Source organism: Beta vulgaris, chromosome 8 (assembly GCF_026745355.1).
Source record: "Beta vulgaris subsp. vulgaris cultivar EL10 chromosome 8, EL10.2, whole genome shotgun sequence".
Lineage (NCBI taxonomy): Eukaryota > Viridiplantae > Streptophyta > Magnoliopsida > Caryophyllales > Amaranthaceae > Beta > Beta vulgaris.
The window spans coordinates 8,700,350-8,722,794 of NC_079209.1; the positions used below are offsets into that span (position 1 = coordinate 8,700,350).

The 22,445-nt window shown below is 34.8% G+C and overlaps 2 protein-coding genes across 3 annotated transcripts; both read left to right on the forward strand.

Annotated features, from left to right (window-relative positions):
* Window positions 1–319: 319 nt before the first annotated feature.
* LOC104900948 (calcium permeable stress-gated cation channel 1) lies at window positions 320–12,018 on the forward strand. 2 transcript variants are annotated; one of them, XM_010688485.4, is made up of 12 exons: window positions 320–732; window positions 1,779–2,170; window positions 2,939–3,085; window positions 5,394–5,529; window positions 6,076–6,177; window positions 7,203–7,322; window positions 7,450–7,530; window positions 8,072–8,412; window positions 9,029–9,274; window positions 9,863–10,187; window positions 10,763–10,996; window positions 11,421–12,018. In XM_010688485.4, exons 2-12 carry the CDS (start codon window positions 1,857–1,859, stop codon window positions 11,667–11,669), a joined length of 2,295 nt encoding a protein of 764 aa, XP_010686787.1. In that variant the 5' UTR covers window positions 320–732; window positions 1,779–1,856; the 3' UTR covers window positions 11,670–12,018. The 2 variants fall into 2 exon arrangements, with proteins under 2 accessions (XP_010686787.1, XP_010686788.1); XM_010688486.4 differs by having other exon boundaries at window positions 1,785–2,170.
* A 5,494-nt stretch (window positions 12,019–17,512) lies between these two features.
* LOC104901018 (uncharacterized) lies at window positions 17,513–17,962 on the forward strand. Its single transcript, XM_010688560.1, has one exon. The coding sequence runs from the start codon at window positions 17,513–17,515 to the stop codon at window positions 17,960–17,962; it is 450 nt and encodes a 149-aa protein (XP_010686862.1).
* The last annotated feature ends 4,483 nt before the right edge of the window (window positions 17,963–22,445 follow it).

The window sequence follows — 22,445 nt, forward strand, 5'->3', positions numbered from 1 at the left end:
AGGTTCTATTCCCTTTTCCTTTCCAGTTTCCCCCAAATCAAACGCCCCCTGAGTCTCTTTGGACCAATAAATTACCGAATAATAATAATAAAAAAAAGACAAAAGTCAAAACCCTTCATTACCATAAGTCAAATGGAAGGCGTTTATTACCTTTTAGAGGGTACGTTGAACAACCAAACTATTGAAGTGTAGAGAACGTGTATAATTCGAAACGTTGTTTAATTACAGGATTTACAGCAAATCTATCTGTTTTTAGCAGTAATAAAATACCATGATTAATTCACATATACGTTTTTCATCCCCTTTAAAAATCCGTTATCATTTCTTTCTTCTGCAACTTTCTTGTGATCTCTCAAGATTAATTTTCTCTCTCCTCTCTCAATCCTTTTCCACAGTCTTTCTCCTGTGTATGAGAGAGAGAGAGGGGAGCAATTTCTTTATTTATTTTCTTTTTAATTCCCCACAATTTCAACTTTTTATTAGAGTTAAATTATAATTGAATTAAGAATTAACGCATAAACTTGAGTTATTCCTTAGAAGTGGGGTTTTGCTTTAATAAGAGGAGGAATATTTCTCCTTTCTTTGATTGAGCATTTAAGGCAATCCAAACATGCCCTTGTGAGCAAAGCTTCTTATCTTTGTCTTCCTTATTCTCTCTCCTTTCATTTGTAGGAATTTTCTGGTAATTTTTGCAGGTTTTGAACCCAAATTTCAGGTGGAATTTACCCACAAGTAAGTTCATTTTTACCCCCACTTTTTTTTTTTCAATCAATATGTTATTTATATTTTGGTGGGTATATTGTATAATGATATTATCATATTATAGCTGAAATCTGGATTTGTTTTGTTAAAAGTTGAACAATTTATCCACATTTTGGCAGCAATTTTGGGTCTTTTACTTGGAATGTGCTGTAATTGTAGTTCAAAACAATATTTGGATCAGTTTTGTTTTATTTTGTTTTGAATTATGCTTTAAGAGGGTTTTTTGTGTCTTTTTTAAAGGTTTTGGGGGTGTATTTCCAAAATTATGTAACTTGATGGTGAATTATAATAGTTTTATTTACCATTTTTCTGCTACTAAAGGCATATTTTGTTTAATTATGCTTGAAAGTTTTTTCCTTTTTCTTCTCTTACCCAATTTGGTTAGAAGGGTTAATTTTTATTTTTATTTTTTTCCATTCAAAATTGGTAAGTACTGTTGGTTGATAATACTATGAAATTTATGCAAATGGTTTATAGAGTTTCAGTGTATGAGGTCAACTGTATCTCTTTATGCAGGGCTTGTCATTTGAATGAGTACAAATATAGTAGTTTTTTTTAACATATGTGATATTGTGTTTTAGCAGCATTTTTTTTGGATGTAATATAGTTAGCTATATGCAATATTGTATATCAGCCATAGGGGATGCAGAAATTCCTGTAATTCGAAGATGGATTGTTCCCTGCTCCCTAATTTTAGATCATGGTGACTGAAAGCTTAGTAGATTTGCTCGTTTATACTTCAAAATTCAAATATGTCGGGATGAGGTTTCGTTTGACGCGGGTGGTTCATAGCTTATATAGTTATGAATTTATGATAAGTTTATCAATATGGTTCTAGCTTGAACCCACTTTCACATTCTCCCTGCAATTTAGTTTGAAACTACCATTATCAATGGTGATATATTCTTGCTTATGTTTGTCCCGCTCCTGTACGTTTTTGAGGAAAGGCTTGCTGGTTTTGATGTGTACTCTTAGTTCATATGTTAACATTCTTCATTGAAATTTTATTGACGTAGATTCAGTTATTGTGGGAAGCATTTCTTGTTCACATTGAGGAAGTTTGTTAGGAGTCGACAAACTCCAGAAGGAACAGGATGGCTTCTCTCTCAGATATAGCGTTTTCTGCTGGCTTCAATCTTTTAAGTGCATTTGTCTTCTTGTTGGCATTTGCCCTTCTGAGGATTCAACCTTTCAACGATAGAGTTTATTTTCCAAAATGGTACCTTAAGGGCTTAAGAAGCAGCCCACTTCACACAGGAGCTTTTGTGAGCAAAGTTGTCAACTTGGACTTCAAGTCATATTTGAGATTCTTAAATTGGATGCCAGATGCCATGAAAATGCCCGAATCAGAACTCATTGAGCATGCTGGGCTGGATTCAGCGGTTTACTTAAGAATTTATCTGATAGGGTAAGCAGCAACTTTTATATCTGCAATTTCTTGTTGCATTGTGTCTGCATTCTGTTGTTTGTTGCAAATCTGTAGTAATATACTGGAGAGACTTGGTGGCATATGAATTTAGCTTTATCAGCTACTTTTCGAGTTGGCTTTAGATTAAATTTCCTTTCTGTCCATAGGTTTTAGACAAATGTTGATAGGAGGTTCTATGAGGAGGAGAGACGTTGCAGCTTTGAAGCCTGAAGAAATCATGGTTTCTTTCTTCTTATTATTGTTTTATTTTTCAAATGAGAATTTAGACGGGTGGAGTTTTCATGGAAGATGTAAATTTCTTTCAAATATACAGGATCTAAGTGAGGAATAAGATCCAAATGTGTATGGGATTTGTAGAGGATCTTAAGAGAGATGGTGTCGTTAATTAATGTTTTCTAGATGATAGATGGAAAGCAGTGGGTGAAGCTATTGAGAGTTTTGCATGTCCAAATTAGGACTTCTTATTAATCTGTTGACACAAAGCACTTGTGGCCTCGCTCTTCCAGCTCTGGAGTTGTGGATGTTCATTTATTTGAGAAAGTTATACGGAAGAATATTTTGTTGAAATGCTGAGCACTGTACAGCTGGTTGATTGATCATATCTCTGTTCTTATTATACCAGCCCAGATACATGTTGCTTTGTTTGTGTCATGCCACACTAGTTGTATCACTTTATCTAAACCTTTTTCTGTGGCAACTTCTGTTATGTTGCTAGCCTGAAGGAATTGACCTTTCCGACTTTTGCAGACTCAAGATTTTTGTCCCTGTCACGGTGCTCTGTTTATTGGTTCTGGTTCCAGTCAATTTTACAAATGATACATTAGTATTGTCCAAAGCAACTTTCAGCAATATAGATAAGCTATCAATTTCAAATATACCGCTTGAATCACCAAGGTTCGTACCTCTCTTAAAATGTTGGATCTTGTGCTCATTAAGATTAATGTGTTTGTTAAGTTACTATATTTTTATGGTTAAGCTATGATTTCCTGCATTTTTGTTTATTATCATATATGTACAATTGTATATTCCCTCGTTCCAATGTCATACTTCCTCTTGGACAGTTTATGGTCCTAATGTTGAACGTTAATCATTATCTTCTCTAGATACGTATCATTTTATAAATTCCTGGGGAAGATACATTAATGAAATATTTTTGAAGATAAATGTGACAACATAATTTTTAGTATTTAGTCATCATACTCCCTCCATTTTTTAGTTTACTCACTTTGGTTTATATTTGGACCAAATATAAAAAGGAAGAGAGAGGTAGAGGAAAAGTAAGGGAGAGAAGATTGAGTGGTGGCCTCATGTTTTGAGAGTTGTGAATAAAGTTGCGGGCTGCATGTCTATAAAAGGAAAAAGCAACAACTGGTCAACTAAATTTATCTTCAAAGGGAGAATGAGTAAACTAAATAAATACAGCGGGAGTAATCTTTAACAAAGAGGAACTTTATTTTAAGATGGAGGAAGCAATATGATGAAGAAGTTTTGAGAATGGTGAAGCTAGTTTTAAATTTGATTTATGCAGACTACACGCTGTTATGTTGCATAGGATGTTCTTTGATTTCATAACTTCACTTTGTTGCTGCATAGACGATAGTAACTTGCAAGTTCATACTTTCCTTTGTAGTGTATATTGTATATAAGTAAACTATGGACTAGGTGTGGGGTTGGATGTCCATCACTAGCTAGATCAAGGAATTTAATGGTTAAGTCCCCACAGAACAAGATCACAAGAAGATAGGCTCCTGAAATCCTAGAGACCTAGACCTCTATCACACTCTGACCAAAGTGGAGGTGACTAAATTTCTTTGTTATTGCTTTCCTTTCCTTCTGACCTCTCCATCAAGAATCTCTTAAAGTACTTCAATCTTATCTCAAAGAGGCTAAGACTGCTAGGGATTTCGGAATAGCTCATTAAAATGCAGAAATTAATGGAGTACAAATTTGTTAAGTACCTTCATGTGGCTTTTGATTAGTTTTCCCTTCTGTGCTTGAAGCTGTCGTCAAATTGCATCTTTGATTAAGGTAGGAAGACCAAATTATTATGCTACGGGTCCTCTTGAAATCTCATACTATCATAAGTTGTTTGACTCCGTCGTTCCTGAAAGATTTTGCTTGATACAGTTTTCTCTTGTCAAGATTGACTTGGGCTGAAAGACATTCTTTACCCTGAAGATTTTCAACAATTACTGTTACCTCTCAGCCATTTGCTTTAGCAAAAAGGATAACTGCCTCTGCCAAAAAAAAAAAAAAAAAGGGTGGCTATGCCACGGAGATCACCAACTACTTGTGCTTTTTAATATTTGCCGCTACTAGTTTGTCACCGTAGACAGTAGAAAAATTTAAAAAGAGGGATGGAGTCCCTTGCATAAGGTCTCTCTCTGGCATGAGATACCCAGTTGGACAGTCAGTCGATCAGAAAGGAGTATGAGACTGTAGTCTCACATTTCAGAACTAGTTGCACCAACTTTCTGGTTCATGTGGTGATTAGTGGAAAAACCTCAAATATCACTAAGATGTTATACCTTATGAGTAATAAGTAATCACTATGGTGATCCTCCATTATCGCAGGAAGGATAGGGTGCATTTTGAAATTTCAAATTTAGTGTTCGAGACTCTGAAGTCAGCATTCCAAGATCTCTTTATTTTAGTCATCACTGCTCTTATCAGGGATGAATAATTCTTCCTTGGTTGTGTTTATTGTACAATTGCACCTGTGGGTGGGGCTAACAAGTGGGCTCCTGGGGGTTTAATAGTTGACTACTTGGTGTTATGAGCTCAGGAGGTGGACAGTAGACTCTACGGTTTAAGACTTGAAAATGCTCTTATTTAGACTGAAAAGGGACTCATTCTACAGGCTACAGCCTTTAGCTCATCCTTTTGTTGGCTGGAGCTATTTGTTTTTGACGCCATATGGAATATGAGCAATTTTTTCCTTTTTTCAGTTAGGAGTTTAGGACTGTAAAATATGTCAAAGTGATAAACCTCTTGTCGTCAATCAATGACTCCATTTTTTATACGTAACTTACTGTCTTACGTATATAGATTATCCGTGCACCATCGTTCTTACCTCTGAAATGGTTAATCTAAAATGCTTATGTTTCAAAATATTAATAGTTTGTGTTAGCTTCTTCGGATCATGGCCTATTTCCGTGGATGTCTTTGGTCATCATGCTGTTTTTCTTGGTCAATGTTGCAGGTTTTGGGCTCATATAGTGATGGAATATGCGTGTACTTTTTGGGCATGCTATCTGCTTTATAAGGAGTATGCGACGGTTGCAGCGATGCGGTTGCAATTTATGGCATCAGAAAGACGCCGTCCTGATCAGTTTAGTGTAAGATTATAATTTCTCTAAGTTAAAATTTCACCTGTTGTGATTTTGACTTTGCACATTGATGTGGAAGTGGATAGATATCATTGTATATTGTATATGATGATAAAGATTCTGACTAGCATGTTAAGGTAATTATAGCGTCTTCAGCTTCTTGCAAATCATGTTTTAGCTCTTACCATATCTTAAAAATTCCCCAGTTCCTCTCATTTGACTCCCTTCACCTGCACAGTATGTATGCAGTCTTTATCCCTGCGATTGCTGCTCCTTCTGTAGTTCTGTAACTTCACAATAAATAAGAAATAGAGGACATCCTGGAGAGACTTTTGGTGTAGTCATTGTAATTGTAATCTGGAAAACTATTTAGCAGTGATTTTATGATCTTTGACTAACATGGATTAAGGACGGTAGCTCTTAGAATTTCAGTTTTAGACTGTAATTTTATAGGTTCCTGATGAAAGAACGTAGGTGAAGGTATAATTCTGTAACATGCACCATCTATCACTACGTTGATCTCTATTAACCTTTCTTTTCTGCTGTTAATATCAGGTCCTTGTACGAAATGTTCCCCCAGATGCTGATGAATCGATTAGCGAGCTTGTGGAGCACTTTTGTCTGGTCAATCACCCCGATCATTATCTAACACATCAGGTCTAGCATCCTCAGTAGCATGACTCCTTTTATTATATGCATGCAGATGCCTACTTGGCAGCACGAAAGTCTGACATGATAATTGAATGTTCAGTTGCCTGAACTTGACAAAATGGGCTTGAAATTTGTAGATGTAGCTGGATATAAACTAACCACTAGACTAGAATGGTGACTCCTAAATCATGTTGGAGGAATATAAATTGTTTCCCGTTGGATGGAGTACAAGGGTTGTGTACTATCATCAATCAGGTGATATAAAGCAAATAACTACCAAGCAGTTCCAAGGCACAATTTTTATGAAAGGGTCCAGATTCTGTGCCCAAGACTATTATTTGCATATCCTAACAAAGTTTTTTAAAAAAACACTCTTCATGTGAATATTTCATATTTTAACTGTTATAGAATGCTGCTTGCAATCAGGCCAACTTTCTGATAGCTTCATACATTTACCCCTTATTTACCCCTTTCTGATAGCTTCATACATTTACCCTTTATTTAGCGATTTATATATTAATCACTCTCACCTTTGATTAAGGGCAGTAAGTTTCTAGATGTTTACCTTTCTGATTTTTTCCCATGTCATGGTATAGTGATCCAAGAGGTGTGCAGGTATTTACGTGATTGATTGAGCAAACGAATTTAAGCAGATTATCTATGGTTCTCCTCTCAAATTGATAGATTAGTCTTTGGTTTGAAATGTTTAATGTAGTCTTTGGGCACTAATATTCTTCTATTGCTGTGGTTCTGACCCAACTAAAATTAGCTTCTTTATATTTGCATGTTGCTGTGGTGCTTACTTAGAATAAGATCTCAAATTCCATGATCGATGTAATTTATGACCCTAGTGTGTTTGAGACGGAAGCTTTGTGTATATGGTAGCTGTTTCAGACTAGCAAGAGTGCTTTGGTTCTATAACTCTTATGTAGCTATTCATAGTTATCCTGCCGTTCTGTAACATGGCATAGAATCTTTAATCGTGATATATCATTGCTCATGACTCATGAGGACACATGTATGCCTTTCAGGTAGTTTACAACGCAAATAAGCTGTCAGATTTGGTTGAAGAGAAAAAAAAGAAGCAAAATTGGTTTGATTACTATGAATTAAAGTTTTCTAGAAAGCCAGATGAAAGGCCAATGACGAAGGTAACGTTATTCATTCAGATTTATTTCACTGACTAATATATCTTTGAAGGAAGAAATGAAGGGAGGTGGGACCTGCGCGGGTTTGTATTTCACACATTTAACAATATTTCTTTTCTTGATATTGCAGACTGGATTTCTTGGTCTATTTGGAAAACAAGTTGATGCCATAGATTATTATGCTGCTGAAATTGAGAGACTAGCAAAGGAAGTGGGTACCATTTGTTAGCCATTGTCTTCTTCTGTTTGTCTGATATGTATCTTTGGTGGTTTGATACGAAACAAGAGATTAGGATGCAGCAACATTAACTTCAAAGCAGAAAGTGATTTTTTACTACAAGTTTCCACAAAAAATAAAAGCTTGTATGATTAGTGATAAAAAAAAATGCTGTCACATTACTTAGACCCTTGACGTCTGAGATAAAAAAAATAGGGTTAATGGTATAATGAATGGTGGTAGAACATTATGTTTATTGCGCCATGATATAATCTAATTTGTTTATGCTTGCCATGTTAATGAAAGAATAATCTATAAGAAGAATACCAAACAAGGAGAATTTGTGCTGGAACTGCTTCTGTTTGTTTATATTGTAATAAAGGCAGAATCTTACTGAAGGTTTAAAGTTCCAATAGCTCTTCATGTAGAAGTATTATGAGCCTTTTTTTTGTAGGAAAATTGTAAGTCATCTTTAAATGTTGAGAAGATTTTTAAATGGCGGCGTTCTGATTTCATTTGAATCTCTTCATGCCAGATTGCTGATGAAAAAGAGAGAGTTAAATATGATTCAAAGGCTATCATGCCAGCTGCTTTTGTCTCTTTTAAGAGTCGCTGGGGTGCTGCTGTCTGTGCACAGACTCAGCAAACCAGAAATCCAACTATTTGGTTGACTGAATGGGCCCCAGAGCCACGAGATGTGTATTGGCCGAACTTGGCTATTCCATATGTTCATCTCAGTGTCCGGAGGCTGTTAATGTCTGTTGCATTTTTCTTTCTGACCTTTTTCTTCATAATCCCGATTGCCTTCGTACAATCACTGGCAAGCATTGAGGGGATTCAGAGATATGCTCCCTTTTTAAAGGTTATTGTAGAAAAGTAAGTCCTTGATCTTTAAATCAATCATTCATTGTGTATATATCTATGTGATTAAATTATGTTGAAAGGAAAGGCTAACCTTTGTGACTAATGAACACTTAGTTGCTGGTTGCTAACCTTCGTGACTAAAGATGAGGCTTACAGTTCCTTGATTTGCTAACCAGCTCATTCTAGATGCAGTGACTAATGAAGAGATTTGTCCTTGATAATAAAATTTCATTGCTATATTTACCCACGTGTTCATTACTCTTGCCGATGTTTCAACTTTTCTTGCTGGTATGGGTGGATCAACTGTCCTTTGATGTACTGAATAACTTCTTGCTTGAGTATAAATGATGTACTAATTGTCATTTCTTTGTTTTTCTGTAGTAATTTTCTCCTGAGTACTTAATTAGTTATGTGTGGTAGTTGCAGCTCACATCATATTAGATATATTAGAATTCAATAGAAGTGGCAGATATAGTGAATGAATTGTAGGCGCTGACATGGTAAAGGTACCAATGTAGCCATTTTGTATGATTTTATCTTGGACTGTTAAAATAATTGTTGGTTGCTTTCTGTTGTTTGTCTGAGTTTTTTTTTTACACCTTGCTGATTAGGCAAAAATCATTTGCAGGCCTTTGATCAAGGGATTCCTTCAAGGTTTCCTGCCTGGACTTGCTTTGAAACTTTTCCTGATCTTCCTGCCCTCAATATTGATGATGATGTCTAAATTCGAAGGCTTTGAAGCATTATCAAAATTGGAGAGGAGATCAGCTTCAAGATACTACATCTTCAATTTTGTTAATGTTTTCCTTGCAAGTGTTATAACTGGGACTGCAATCAACCAATTAAAAACATTCCTCAGTCAGCCACCAAATAAGTACGTTTTGTTGAGATTCTTTGTTTTTCCTGCTCACTTTGTATGTTACACTATGCAGTATTCATGACTGATTTAAGTGCTCTGAGTTCTGACGCTGCTGTGCATTGAGTTATGATAGGAAATACAAGTTTTTATGTGGTTCTAACAGTTGGTGTTTTGAAATAATGCCCATTATTTCGAATCTCACCTGATTTTGAAGTTCAATTTATATAGATTCACCACTACATCAAATTTGAAACTTGGGCATAAGTTTTCTCGTAAAGCAGTAAAATAGGGGAGGCCCACTACCTCCAATTGAGTTATATATATAGATAGATAAAGATAGATTTAGGGTCAATGAGAAGTATTCTTTTGCATATTTATGAATTGAATGTGCATATTTCTTTCACGTGCATTTCTTTTGAACATAATGTGCATATATATTTTCAGCAAAAAATTCGTACAGTTTATAAACTGAAATATGCATGTTAAGTTTAAAAAGTATGCACGTTCAAAAAATGCGCACATGTATCCCCCTCATTTTTATTTTAAGAATTTTTCTCCCCGACATCTTATCTTATATTCTCATGTGATGCTATCATTTGACAGGATATTTGAGATCATTGGTATGTCAATTCCAATGAAAGCAACTTTCTTTATAACTTACATTATGGTTGATGGATGGGCTGGTGTTGCCGGTGAGATACTGAGATTGAAACCTTTGATTATATACCACTTGAAGAACTGGTTCTTAGTGAAGACTGAGAAGGATAGGGAGGCAGCAATGGATGCAGGAAGCATTGGGTTTGACACTGGGGAACCTCAGATACAATTATATATATTGTTGGGCCTTGTTTATGCTGTGGTGACTCCAATTCTACTGCCATTCATTTTGGTGTTCTTCGGCTTTTCTTATCTTGTGTATCGACATCAGGTATATAACTGTAACTTGTAATCTGGAAATTAGTTGGAATGAACATGAGGAACAAGGAACATTAAAGTTGTGTGTCTTATGGAGCATATTTTGATGCAATCGCTGTTCTTTTCAACTTTAAAAAAGAATATTTGAGGAAATTCAGCTTTAGTGAACATTTAGTTTAAATTAGAAAAATGTGTTCAGTTTTGACCAGTAATGACTAATGGTACATGAGAAAAATGCCAGGGAGTAAGAAGAAATCGGTTTTAATCAGGAAACATATCTTGAAGAGGGGTTTATTTCTGAAAATGGGATTTTACTTTTTACTATGAAGAATACCGTCACTTAGTGCTTTATCTTGGTAGGTTTAAGAAAATCAGCCATTTGTTTTGCAAGTCTAGTTGCTCATTTGTTGTGGACTTAGTTTATTATGGTTTTTAGGAAATCTTTCAAGAGGTTTGGTGTTAATATGTTATTCTTAACATGTCTCATGACTTGAGCTTATTTCTTCTGATGTGTTAGATTGTTATTAGTTCCAGTTGGGATTTTGTTTCTGTAATAGACTCTCAAGGTGCTTCTCTGCATGATTGCAGATCATAAACGTTTACAACCAGGAGTATGAAAGTGCTGCTGCTTTCTGGCCCTCTGTCCACGGACGAATTATTTCTGCAATGGTTTTCTCTCAGTTGCTTTTGATGGGACTGATTGGCACAAAGAAAGCTGCTTCATCATCACCATTTCTCATTGCACTTCCAATTCTTACTATATGGTTTCATAGGTTCTGCAAGGGTCGATTTGAGCCAGCATTCAAGACTTATCCTCTACAGGTCAGTCTGCAGACATGGATGCTAAATAGTTATTTATGCATTTACGCTAAATTTGCTTATGTAAAATATACGTAAAGACGCTCTTCATAATATCTCCCTGAAAAATCTTAAATTTGTCGAATGGACAAGTAGTTTGGGATATGGGAGTGGTAGAAAGGTTATAAATTCTCAATTTTTTTTTTTTGGTTTAGGCAAATACACTATATGTTTTACGAAAACCATAAGATATAACTGTTGAGCTCAACACTGAGTCTCCGAGGACAAACAAATCCAAAGAAGCTCTTTTTTCCCCACCTTCTGGGAAGGGTTTGAGAATATTATTACTTAATAATGGTTAGCTGATAAGGGCAAGTTTGTTATCTTCAGTATACGCTTATATATATAGATCATCAACAATGCTTTGTGTTTCTATGGGGATTTTCAGGAAGCCATGATGAAAGATACACTAGAACGTGCAAGAGATCCAAACTTCAACTTGAAAGGATACCTTCAGAATGCATATATCCATCCGGTGTTTAAAAGTGAAGATGATGATGATATAATCCAGAACAAGTTGGAGATGGAGACCGAGCTTGTTCCAACGAGACGCCAGTCAAGAAGAAACACTCCAGTCCCAAGCAAAATGAGCCATGCATCTTCTTCACCTTCTCCAACTAAACATATTGATCTATGAAGAGCGTAGATTTGATATGTTGTGTAGGGGTAATGAGCTAGTTCAAATCATGACTCACGCTCTGTAGGCAAATTGTGCAAGTAGATGAAATCAGCAGGTCTTATGTATTTTGTAGGGAGAGCGTTTAATATGGTTCTGTAAATTTTAGATATCTGAAACATTCTGGAGGGCTTCAGGCCCTCCATTCTTCTATTACGCATATAGATATCTATAGTTTTTCATTCTCTTTCACTCTTTTCCATGTGTAAAGTACAGACTGTTTCCTGCATGTAAATTATATCAGGGAATTCTAATTTATGGGTGTCATGGCTACTACTTCATACTAGTAGTTTCCTCACTTCCTGCTAAATTTGTGAGATTTTTTTTGTGTGCTCTTGTACTTCTATGATTGATTTGTTGAGTTGTTTGCTCCGTGTGGAACCTTTCAATGGATATTCCTTCCCATTTGATTTTGCTGCGCATGTTTCATGTAAAGATGGACTACAGTTAGGCTTTGGACTTGTTTTTTCAGTTTTTGTGCTTAATTTAGTTCGGTTCAATCTCGCCAAATTTAGTACAAAACAACAAGGATTTGATATACATGTATCTTTCAAGTCATATATGCTCAGCCATTCAAGGAATAAAATAGGAGAAATCTTTATTTTTGCTTTCTTTCTTCTTTTTTTTTCTTTGGGGTGGGGTGAGGGGGGTTTGCAAATGGAGAATCCATATGCTACTACATGGGAAGAGTCTTTTCAAAGGAAATAAGAATTGCATTTTACTAATTTTTTACTCAAAAAGGAGTCTCTAAAACATCATATTGAAGAATACTGTCTAAATTTATATCGAACATTATCTATATTGAATATGGAGAAATAAGGTTCGTCGTATTTTACAACTTTGTATCTTGCATACTTGCATGATTAGCGTTACAATTTGACATGTAGAAGACAAAATCTACAAGATGAGTCCTAAGAAAGCAAATACTTTCAACTACTCTAGCAATTAGAATAGGGTTATGCACGGGGCATGCATGACCCACACACGCCTTGAACCACATGTTTGTGTGGGGCTTGAGCTAAAATTGAAAGATGATTTTTCATGAGTGGCTCAAGGACCCACCATCGGACCTCTCGTGTCTGGCCGGGCAAGTAGCGGGATCATATTAGTCCAAAGTCGTATCGGTTACCTGCGCCACCACCTCTAAATTAAATTAAGGAAGCAGCTATTAGCTTTGTTAATGATAACGGAACAGTTCGCTCTTGCTATCACATGGGTGATGCCGTTAGTGATTAGACAAAGCATGGGAGAAATTGGGAAATGGTGGTCGCCTTTTGGCAGGCTATCATCTATGTCATACTTCTACTTGGTTATTGAAGTTTGGTTCTGAGAAATGGCCTCCTTCTTGGCTAAAAAATAGGGGTGGATCGGTCTAGGACCGGACTGGAACCGGTTGGGTCGGTGGGTCGGAATCTGCATTTTTCTTGGACCGGGACCGGGACCAAACCCAAATCTATATTTTTTAAAAAAATCTTTTTTTATTTTATTTAAATATATTTATAAATTAGACATACTAAAAATCAATATTTTTAATAACAATAATCCTAAAGTAATAAATAGTAGGTTTTTATATTTTTAACTTTCTACCTTTTTAAACTTTTTTTTAACATATAAACTTTTTTTACTAAAATAATAGAAATTCTGGTCCAACCGGTCCGGATCGAAATTTTCCGGATTTGGATCGGATCGAAAACTCGGAATTGGGATTTCTTGTGGGCCGATCGATCCAAATTCCAGTCCGGACCGGACCGGTTTGTCCACACCCCTACTAAAAACATGATGTGTCCAAAACCCACGGAGTATCCAAGACCAAAACCCAATACTTATAAGTTATAATGACTTTGTACGATTATTCATAATTGTCCCCAATCCCCCAGCCCCACACAAAAAAAAAAAAGAAAAAGCCCACTTTACTTTAAACAGTACAGGTTAAATAAAATAAACAGTACTAGTACAGTGTAAACTCGAAACCTCATCTTCTTGCCTCCTTCTTTATTGAGAAATGATAAAGCTATAACACCTTTGGTCCATTTGGACCAAAGAAAGGACTAAAGTGCAAAAATAAATTTACAACGGGATTTTCTTAAAAGTAGTCTGAAATAAAAAAGAAAAACATGGATGGGTAAAAGTGTACTGCTGTGTAATGATGTCTTTTAAGAGATATTGTTTTATCATTCCTCTTCAGGAGAAATGATAAAGCTATAGCACCTTTGGTCCATTTGGACCAAAATAAGGACTAAAGTGCAAAAAAAATTTACAAAGGGGTTTCTTAAAATTGATCTAAAATGAAAAAGAAAAATATGGATGGGTACTAGTAGAAAGAGTGTCAAAAAAGAAAAAATGGAAGGAATTATTTTATTTCCCTTCATTCACACTTGGTTTCTACTGAGTGTAGTATTATACTTGATACTTCGTACTCAAAACATAGTTCATTTTTCCTTTTTTCCCCTTTTCCATTTTTCTAATGAACTTCTTTTCCTTCTCCATTTAGATTCATAACATATAAGAGCTCATCTTAAAATTCAAAGGTTGTTAACTGGTCACGATATGAATGCTAGATTTATAATCTATTCTGAAGTAGATATTGTTCATTCTTTGGAGTATACGATGTTTTATTTGATCAATTTTTGAAAATTGAAAATTTGGGTTGTACACGCCAATTGTTCAATGAATTGCCTGAGAGAGATTGTCTTTTAAAATAGATTACTTGCTTATCTATTCTGAAGTAGATATTGTTCGTTCTTTGGTGTATATGATGGTTTAATTGATCAATTTTTGAAAAGTTGAAAATTTGGGTTATACACGCCAATTAATTTGATGAATTGCCTGAGAGAGATTGTCTTTTAAAATAAATTACTTGCTTTAGGGTTGCTGCTAGAGTTAGTAAAAGATATGAGGAGTGCTTAAGTGATTTTTAATGAAATGTCTGATATATATTTAACCCTTTGAATGTTATGCGTGAGGGTTATGTTACTTATCGTCTTATCACTTGTGTGAGTATTTTATTTAGCTTGAAAATGAACTTCCACTAATTATTCTTCTTTCTATTTCTGTTTTCATATTTGGTTAATTTGATAATTTACTTGGTATTTGTTATATTTGTATAATCTGTATATCTGTGCTAAGAACCCACCTAGCAAGCCCTATTCAGGTTACATATCATAGGGAAGAAGTTTAAGGAAAAAAAAGGTAATGAAGCAATTAAATAAAAAACTAAATATAGTTTGTTAAGTTGTTATGGGTTTCTAATAGTGCAAGAAGTATGTTAGGATGTGTGAATAAATAGAGGACTGGAGTGGTGAGAGAAATCATTGTGAAACTTATACCGAGTATTATCTCATTAGGGAGAGTGCCTCCTCTTGAATTGGGGCTAGCTTTTATTGAGTGAATTACCCTGATTCACTAATTAAGTTAACTTCGTCTATTTTTGTTAATCAAATTAAAACAAAATCAAAATACATAGAAGAGAAAAAAAGAATATGAGGTGTGGTACTGTGGTAGGTAAAAGAATGAGAGAGAGAGTCATAAATTTTTTTATGGGTGATACAGGGTAGTTAAGAATTTTTTTGGAGGAACAAAAAATTGAAATGTGTTGTGAAAATGAATTGAAGAAAAGGGGAAATGTAATAGTGATCTATGAGTATTAATTTTTTTTTCTTCAATGTAAATGGTTCTCTTAAAAATTGTCGAAAATGTTTATCTAAAATATAGAAGTATATACGTCTGACAAAAACTAAAAAGGGAAAGGTACAGAGTATTCGAAACCCACAGAGTATCCAAGACCAAAATCCAGTACTTATAAGTTATAATGACTTTGTACGATTATTCATAATTGTACCCCCTCCCCCACCCCCGCACAAAAAAAAGAAAAGAAAAGGTCCACTTTACTTTAAACCGTACAGGTTAAAAAATAACAGTACAGTGTAAACTCGAAACTTCATCTTCTTGTCCCCTTCTTTATTAAGAAATAATAAAGCTATAGCATCTTTGGTCCACTTGGACCAAAGTAAGGACTAAAGGACTATTGTGTAATGATGTCTATTAAGAGATATTGTTTTATCATTCCTCTTCAGGAGAAATGATAAAGCTATAGCACTTTTGGTCCATTTGGACCAAAGTAAGGACTAACGTGCACAAATAAATTTATAAAGGGGTTTCTTAAAATTGGTCTGTAATAAAAAAGAAAAATATGGATGGGGAAGAGGTGGAAGGTAGTAGTAGAAAAAGTGCCCTTAGAAAACAAAACAAAAAGCAAAAAAATGTTTTGTTGTTGTAAAAAGAAAACAAAGAACATGAGTGAGTAGAAAAACTCGTTGCACAGGCGAAAAAAAAAACTTCTGAGAAGAAGCTTCTCAATGGCTGAGGCTGAGGAAGGTGTTGAATTTAGCACACCAATGCATGAACATGTAAAACCTTTATACAATTTAATTGTTTGTCTCCCACACTGTTGTAATAATATTGCTAAAAAATCAGAAAAAAGATGTAATAAATATGTTAAAATAGTGTAAGAAATATGTTAAAAGTGACTTTAGTAATAAATATGTCTTCATAAATGAAGAAGTGTCAAGTAATTTTTCTTCTGGAATAAACTGTCAGGTTCTAAATCTCCTAATCTTATTGGTTGGGATAGGATATGTAAACCAAAGAAAAATGGGGGGCTAGGGTTGAGAAAGGCCAAAATAATGAATATGGCCCTCCAATTTAAATTACTTTGGAAAATTTTGGTATGCCCTGGTAATTTGTGGGATAACCTGGTTGCGAAATAGTATCTGAAAGATACTGGCTTATTTGATTATAGAGTGGTAGCTAATGTTTCATGGCAATGGCGAAAGCTTATGTCATTAAGGAAAACTTTTAAGAGAGGACTCAGATGGGTGGTGGGGGATAAGATTTCTTTCTGGTATGACAATTCGGTGTTTCAGTATCCAATTTGTTCAGTTTGTCCGGTATCAGGGGTTCAGAGTCTCTGGTTGTTGCGCATTTTATCACTCAGAATTTCCAGTGGAATGGTCCTAGGCTGAGGGAATTGGTCTCGGCTGAGGTGTGTAATGCGATAAGTAGTATTTTTATTCCTAGACATTTTCTGGAGGATAATCTTATCTGGGCCCTATCGGCTGATGGGTGCTATTCAGTCAAATCGGGTGTGGATCTTCTCCAGGGTTCCAGGCCTGAGGTAGTTTCTTCTCCTAGTGTTTCTTTCTTGTGGATTTGGAAACTTCAGGTTCCGCCTAAAATTAAGTTCTTTCTTTGGAAGATTTGTAATAATGGGCTTCCCACAAAAAAAAGGCTAGAGATGAGTCATGTTTTTCTACCACTTGAGTGTGTATTTTGTAATCATCATTCTGAGGATCTTATTCATCTTTTTGTAGAATGTCCCTTTTGTGTCGATGTTTTCGATATGTTGGGGACTTGGTATGGGTGGCTTTCCATTCCTTTGATGCCGGTGGGTCTTTCTTTCATTGATTTGCTTAGCTCATTGATTAAAGTCCTGTCGTTGGATGAGATTTCTAAGATTTCTATAGCTTGGTGGTTTATCTGGTATGCTAGGAATGGTATCTCCTTTAGGAATGATTCTTTCTCTACTACTAGTATTTGTTGGATGATTAAAAATTTTGTCGATCGTCTTGCGGATGACCCCTTAGTGGTTGACCCTTCGGAGCTGAATAAAGGGTTGTCTCGTAGGTCTCCTAAGCTTCCAAGAAATAATATCATTTGGATTGCCCCTCCGTCGGGTTTTTATAAACTTAATTTTGATGGGTCGAAGTTAAATGATGGTTCGGCTTCTTTAGGCTTTGTTATTAGAAATGAGGTTGGGGCGATTAGGCTTTGTTATTAGAAATGAGGTTGAGGCGATTAGGCTTTGTGGGGCTAGGTCCATAACCGCTGATCCGTCTATTCTGGTGGCTGAAGCTTGGGCCCTTAGAGAAGGCATTATTGGTGCAAGAATGTTGGGGATTGACAAGTTAATTATTGAAGGGGATAACCTTAGTATTATTCAAGCTATTAAACGTATTTGGAAAATTTCGTGGGCTATTCATTCTCTTATTTTGGATACAGGGGAAGACTTAAAAAGTTTTGCGGAGGTTCATATCAATCATGGAGTTCGGGAAGGGAATGTTGCAGCGGATTGGATGGCTCAACGTGGTCATTCTTGTTCAAATTTAACTTATTGGTTTGATTCTCCTGATCATCGTTTTTCTGTAATCATCCGAAAGGATGCTTTAGGGTGGCCCAATTCCTGGGATCCCCCCTAGTGTTTGGTTTCTGTTTAAAAAAAAAAAATGGAGTCTCCGCCCTATTTTTCTGCAGTTCGTTATTCTCTCCTCTTGGGATTACCTTCTTCTCTTCATCTTACGCCCTTTATTTGTCGTGTTCTTCGTTTTTCTCGTCCTTTAAGTTTTCTCTTTTATTGAACTTTGATTATAAATTGTTATTGTTTAATTATTCATATCCTTCATAATCTCTCAAATTGCAATTTTTCATTTTAGAGTTTTACTTTTTCATTGATGGATCAATCGACAACTCCTTGAGCCGACGCCAACATTACCGGCGTAACTTCGCCACCAACTGACAACCCCTTGAGCCGCACCTCCCTCTCTTTCCCCCCATCTCGACGTCGCACCTCCATCTGATCACTTTACCCCAGCTCAATGTTGAACTTGAACGGTATCACGTTAGGACTAATGTGAGACCGTAGGTGGCTCTGATTTATGGGTGTCATGCCTACTCCTTTTTCAAGCTAGTAGTTTCCTGCTAAATTTTTGAGATTCTTTTTGTGCGCTTTTGTACTTCTAGGATTGATTTGTTAAGTTGATATTTTTTTCAAGTGATTTATGCTCAGCCATTCAAGGAATAAAATATGAGAAATCTTTATTTTTGCTTTTTTAATTTTTTTCTTTTGGGGTGGGGTGGGGGATTCGCATATGGTAATCGATATGCTACTATATGGGAGAAGTCTTTTCAAAGGAAATATGAATTGCATTTTTTACTAATCTATCTATATAAATATATTAAAAGGCGTTCCTATCAAGAAATTGAGACACGTGGCACTATTATGAAACTTCTAATACACATGTTTATAATCTCAATCAAAATATTAACAATGTGTAGTTATTAGGATTTAAACACATGACCTTTGAAATGAAATGTGAGAGTTCAACCACTAATTCATTACAATTTCAACGCTTAATGTTTCAAAGTACAACATAATAAAGTCTTATAATTATATGTAATTAAAAAAAACATGTAGACAAACTTTTTGATCTTTGACCTTTTTATTAAATAATAACATTATCTTACCCAAATTCCATTAAAAGTGTTATTTTTATCTCCAATTTCTTATAAATTATTTTTGAACAACTTATCATGCCATAACATTTTTCAATTTCGTAGTAGACATAATATTAAGAAAAACTAATATAATCAATTATGAAATTTGTGAATAATAATGTATTTGATAATTGACCAAAATACTAGTTTCTTACTCGAAGAGAAGTCCCTACAACATCATATTGAAGAATACTGTATAAATTTATAGCGAACAACATTATCTATATTGAATATGGAGAATTAAGGTTCGTCGTATTTTGCAACTTTGTATATTTCATACTTGTATGATTAACTTTACAATTTGACATGTAGAAGACAAAATCTACAAGATGAGTCCCAAAAAAGCAAATATCTTCAACTACTCTAGCAATTAGAATAGGGTTGTGCACCAATCGTACTGGCCCATATGTAGGGCTAGTGGGCCTCGTGCCACATCCGCCAGACCAAGGAAATAACGTGTCGGGCTAGGGTTGTGCCAAGATTTCCAAAAACGCCACACTCGCACGCCCTAACCCACATGTTTGTAATCCGCTCGAGCTAAAATCTGAAGATGATTTTTGTGAGTGGCTCAAGACCCACCATCGGACCTCTTGTGCCTGTCCTGGATAGTAGCGGGCTCATATTAGGCCAAAGTCGTATTGACTATTTGGCCCATGCACCTTTAAACTAAAATAAGGAAGTGACTATTAACTTTGTTTATGATAACGAAACCAGTGGCGGAGCCACTTGGTAACAAGGGGTAGCACATGCTACCCCTAAAATTTTTTTGAAAAAAAAATTAGTTTAGCTACCGCAAATTGGTCGCAAAAAAATTTAGCTACCGATTATGACGGTCGCAAACATCCTTAGCTACCACTAAATCGGTCGCAAAACTGGTGTGGGGATTTGTTTTATTTTTTGATGGCGTAAGGTGTACTAAGTTAAATTTCTTTTTTCAAGTGATTTGTCAGTATTTGATGGAAGAATATTGAACACATCTCATCTTGAATGTGGTAGCAATCAAGGTCTTAATATTAACGGTAAGGGCGGGACGATGTTCGGGTTGTTCAGTTAGCCATGACTTCATGAGGAAGGAGGAGGAAAGTGGGAGGAAGGAGGAGGAGTGGGGCGTTGGAGCCTGATAACATGAAGTAATGTTTTGCCTGATTGTTTCTTTGATTCTTTTGGTTATATAACAGTACATGAGAAAAGTGAATGTTACAAATTGGGGGTGTTGCTTGGCCTAAAATGGTGCCTGCTATGGAGTGCGATTGATGACCAGTTAGAGTAGTAGTAGAGTATTGTGTTGAGATAGTGTATTTTTGCTTTCTGTTTTAATCCAGATCTGCTATTTGTTGTTTGGTTTCGTTGTTTCATTTCTGTAGCTTTTATTCAGATCCCATATAGGAGTATTATTAATTGGATTTTAAGGTGAATTTTTAGAGTTCGCCAAATTCTGTGATTCAAAGTAAATAAAAAGCCAAGCTATTTCCTTTTTCTTTAGTATAAGACCAAGTAGGCATTCTAATTAAATAACAATTCGCTCTTGCTACCATATGGGTGATGCCATATTGCCATTAGACAAAGCATGGGCGAAATTGGTAAATGGTGGTCATCTTTTGGCAGGTGATGACTCATGCCTATCATCTTTGTCATACTTCTACTTTGGTTATTGAAGTTTAGGTCTGAGAAATGGTCTCATCTGGGCTAAAAACATGGTATATAAAACCTTTATATTGAAGGAGATAATTAGCCGGAGATTGAATATTTCTCTAAGGTTAGTATTTCTACCTATGGATTATTCAGACTCTCGTAGATGATGATATCCATTTGTTGCTCATTTAATTTTACTATTTGCTCAATTGATCACATCTTTCGAGAATCCAATTAAGGGTGCGTTCTATTCAACTTATTGGACCTGAACTTATTGGAACTTATCTGAACTAAACTTATTGAACCTGAACTGAACTTATTGGAACTTATTAAACCTGATTGGACCTGATTCAACTTATTGGACCTGATTGAACCTGATTGGAACTTATTGGACCTGATTGAACCTGATTGACCTTATTGGACCTTATTGGAACTTATTGACCCTGATTGAAACTTATTAGACCTTATTGGACCTGAATGAAACTTATTAGACCTTATTGAACCTGATTGAAACTTATTTGACCTTATTAGACAAAAACATTATTATTATTATTATTATTATTATTATTATTATTATTATTATTATTGTTATTATTATTATTATTATTATTATTATTATTATTATTATTATTATTGTTAACCTGATTGATAACATTTATATCTTTCATAGTTATTAGTAACGAAAACATGTTATCTCTAGTTATTTAAAGACGAATTGCAAAATATTGTAATTATAATAATAATTATTATTATTTGACCATGATTATAATATTATTCAATAGCAATATGAATAATCAAATAATAGACAATAAATCAAGTATAATACTATACATTGTGGTACTTTAATAAAAAAATTCTAATAATAACATAATCAGCTAATAGTAATATGAATATAATAATAGACATAATACAAATAAATAATAAAATAATAGACATAATACAAATAAATAATAAAATAATATACACTAATACAAGTATAATACTATATAATCATTGTGGTACTTTAATTAAAATTCTAATAATAACATAATCCGCTAATAGTGATATGAAATTATGAATAACAAAATAGTGGACAATAATACAAATGTTTATTAAATGGACCTTATTGGACCTTATTAGACCTGATTGGAACTTATTGGACCTTATTAGACCTGATTGGAACTTATTGCACCTGATTGGAACTTATTGCACCTGATTGGAACTTATTGGACCTTATTGGAACTTATTGCACTTATTAGACCTTATTGCAACTTATCTGAACTTATCTGAACTTATTTGAACTTATCTGAACTTATTGGACCTGAAACTTAATTTTTTAAGTTGAACATAACGCACCCTAAGTAGCAAATTATCTCTCCAAAAAAAGTAACATTATTTCTACTGCAACGGTTGACTTTGTAGTTGGTTTGAACCTTAGTTTTAGATAATCATGTTGTTGACATTCGGTATGACCTTACGAGGTAGAGTATAAGTAAAATCTGACAAATCCGACACGAATCTGATTATTAGTTTTACCTTATCAACTCATAGATAATATAAACATTACATAGGACAATTATGTTTGTATTATTAGAAAAAAATAGTGTAATTATTTTTATAAATCATTGATTTTTTGAGGGATAAACTAGTCCTAAACCGACCTGATCCGAGCCAGGATAATTTGATGTAATTTTGATAAATAAAATCCGAGTTTGAACACCATATAATCCGAATAAATTGCGAATAAATGTGGCTTAGTTACGGAATTTGTAATATATTGCTCCTGTTGCCGTTTAT

Coding starts and splice junctions, on each gene's coding strand:
- LOC104900948 (XM_010688485.4), top strand. CDS start 1,857: ATGGCTTCTCTCTCAGATATAGCGTTTTCTGCTGGCTTCAATCTTTTA. Junction 9,275..9,862: donor CTCAGTCAGCCACCAAATAA/GTACGTTTTGTT, acceptor ATCATTTGACAG/GATATTTGAGATCATTGGTA. Junction 10,997..11,420: donor TCAAGACTTATCCTCTACAG/GTCAGTCTGCAG, acceptor GGGGATTTTCAG/GAAGCCATGATGAAAGATAC.
- LOC104901018 (XM_010688560.1), top strand. CDS start 17,513: ATGAGGTTGGGGCGATTAGGCTTTGTTATTAGAAATGAGGTTGAGGCG.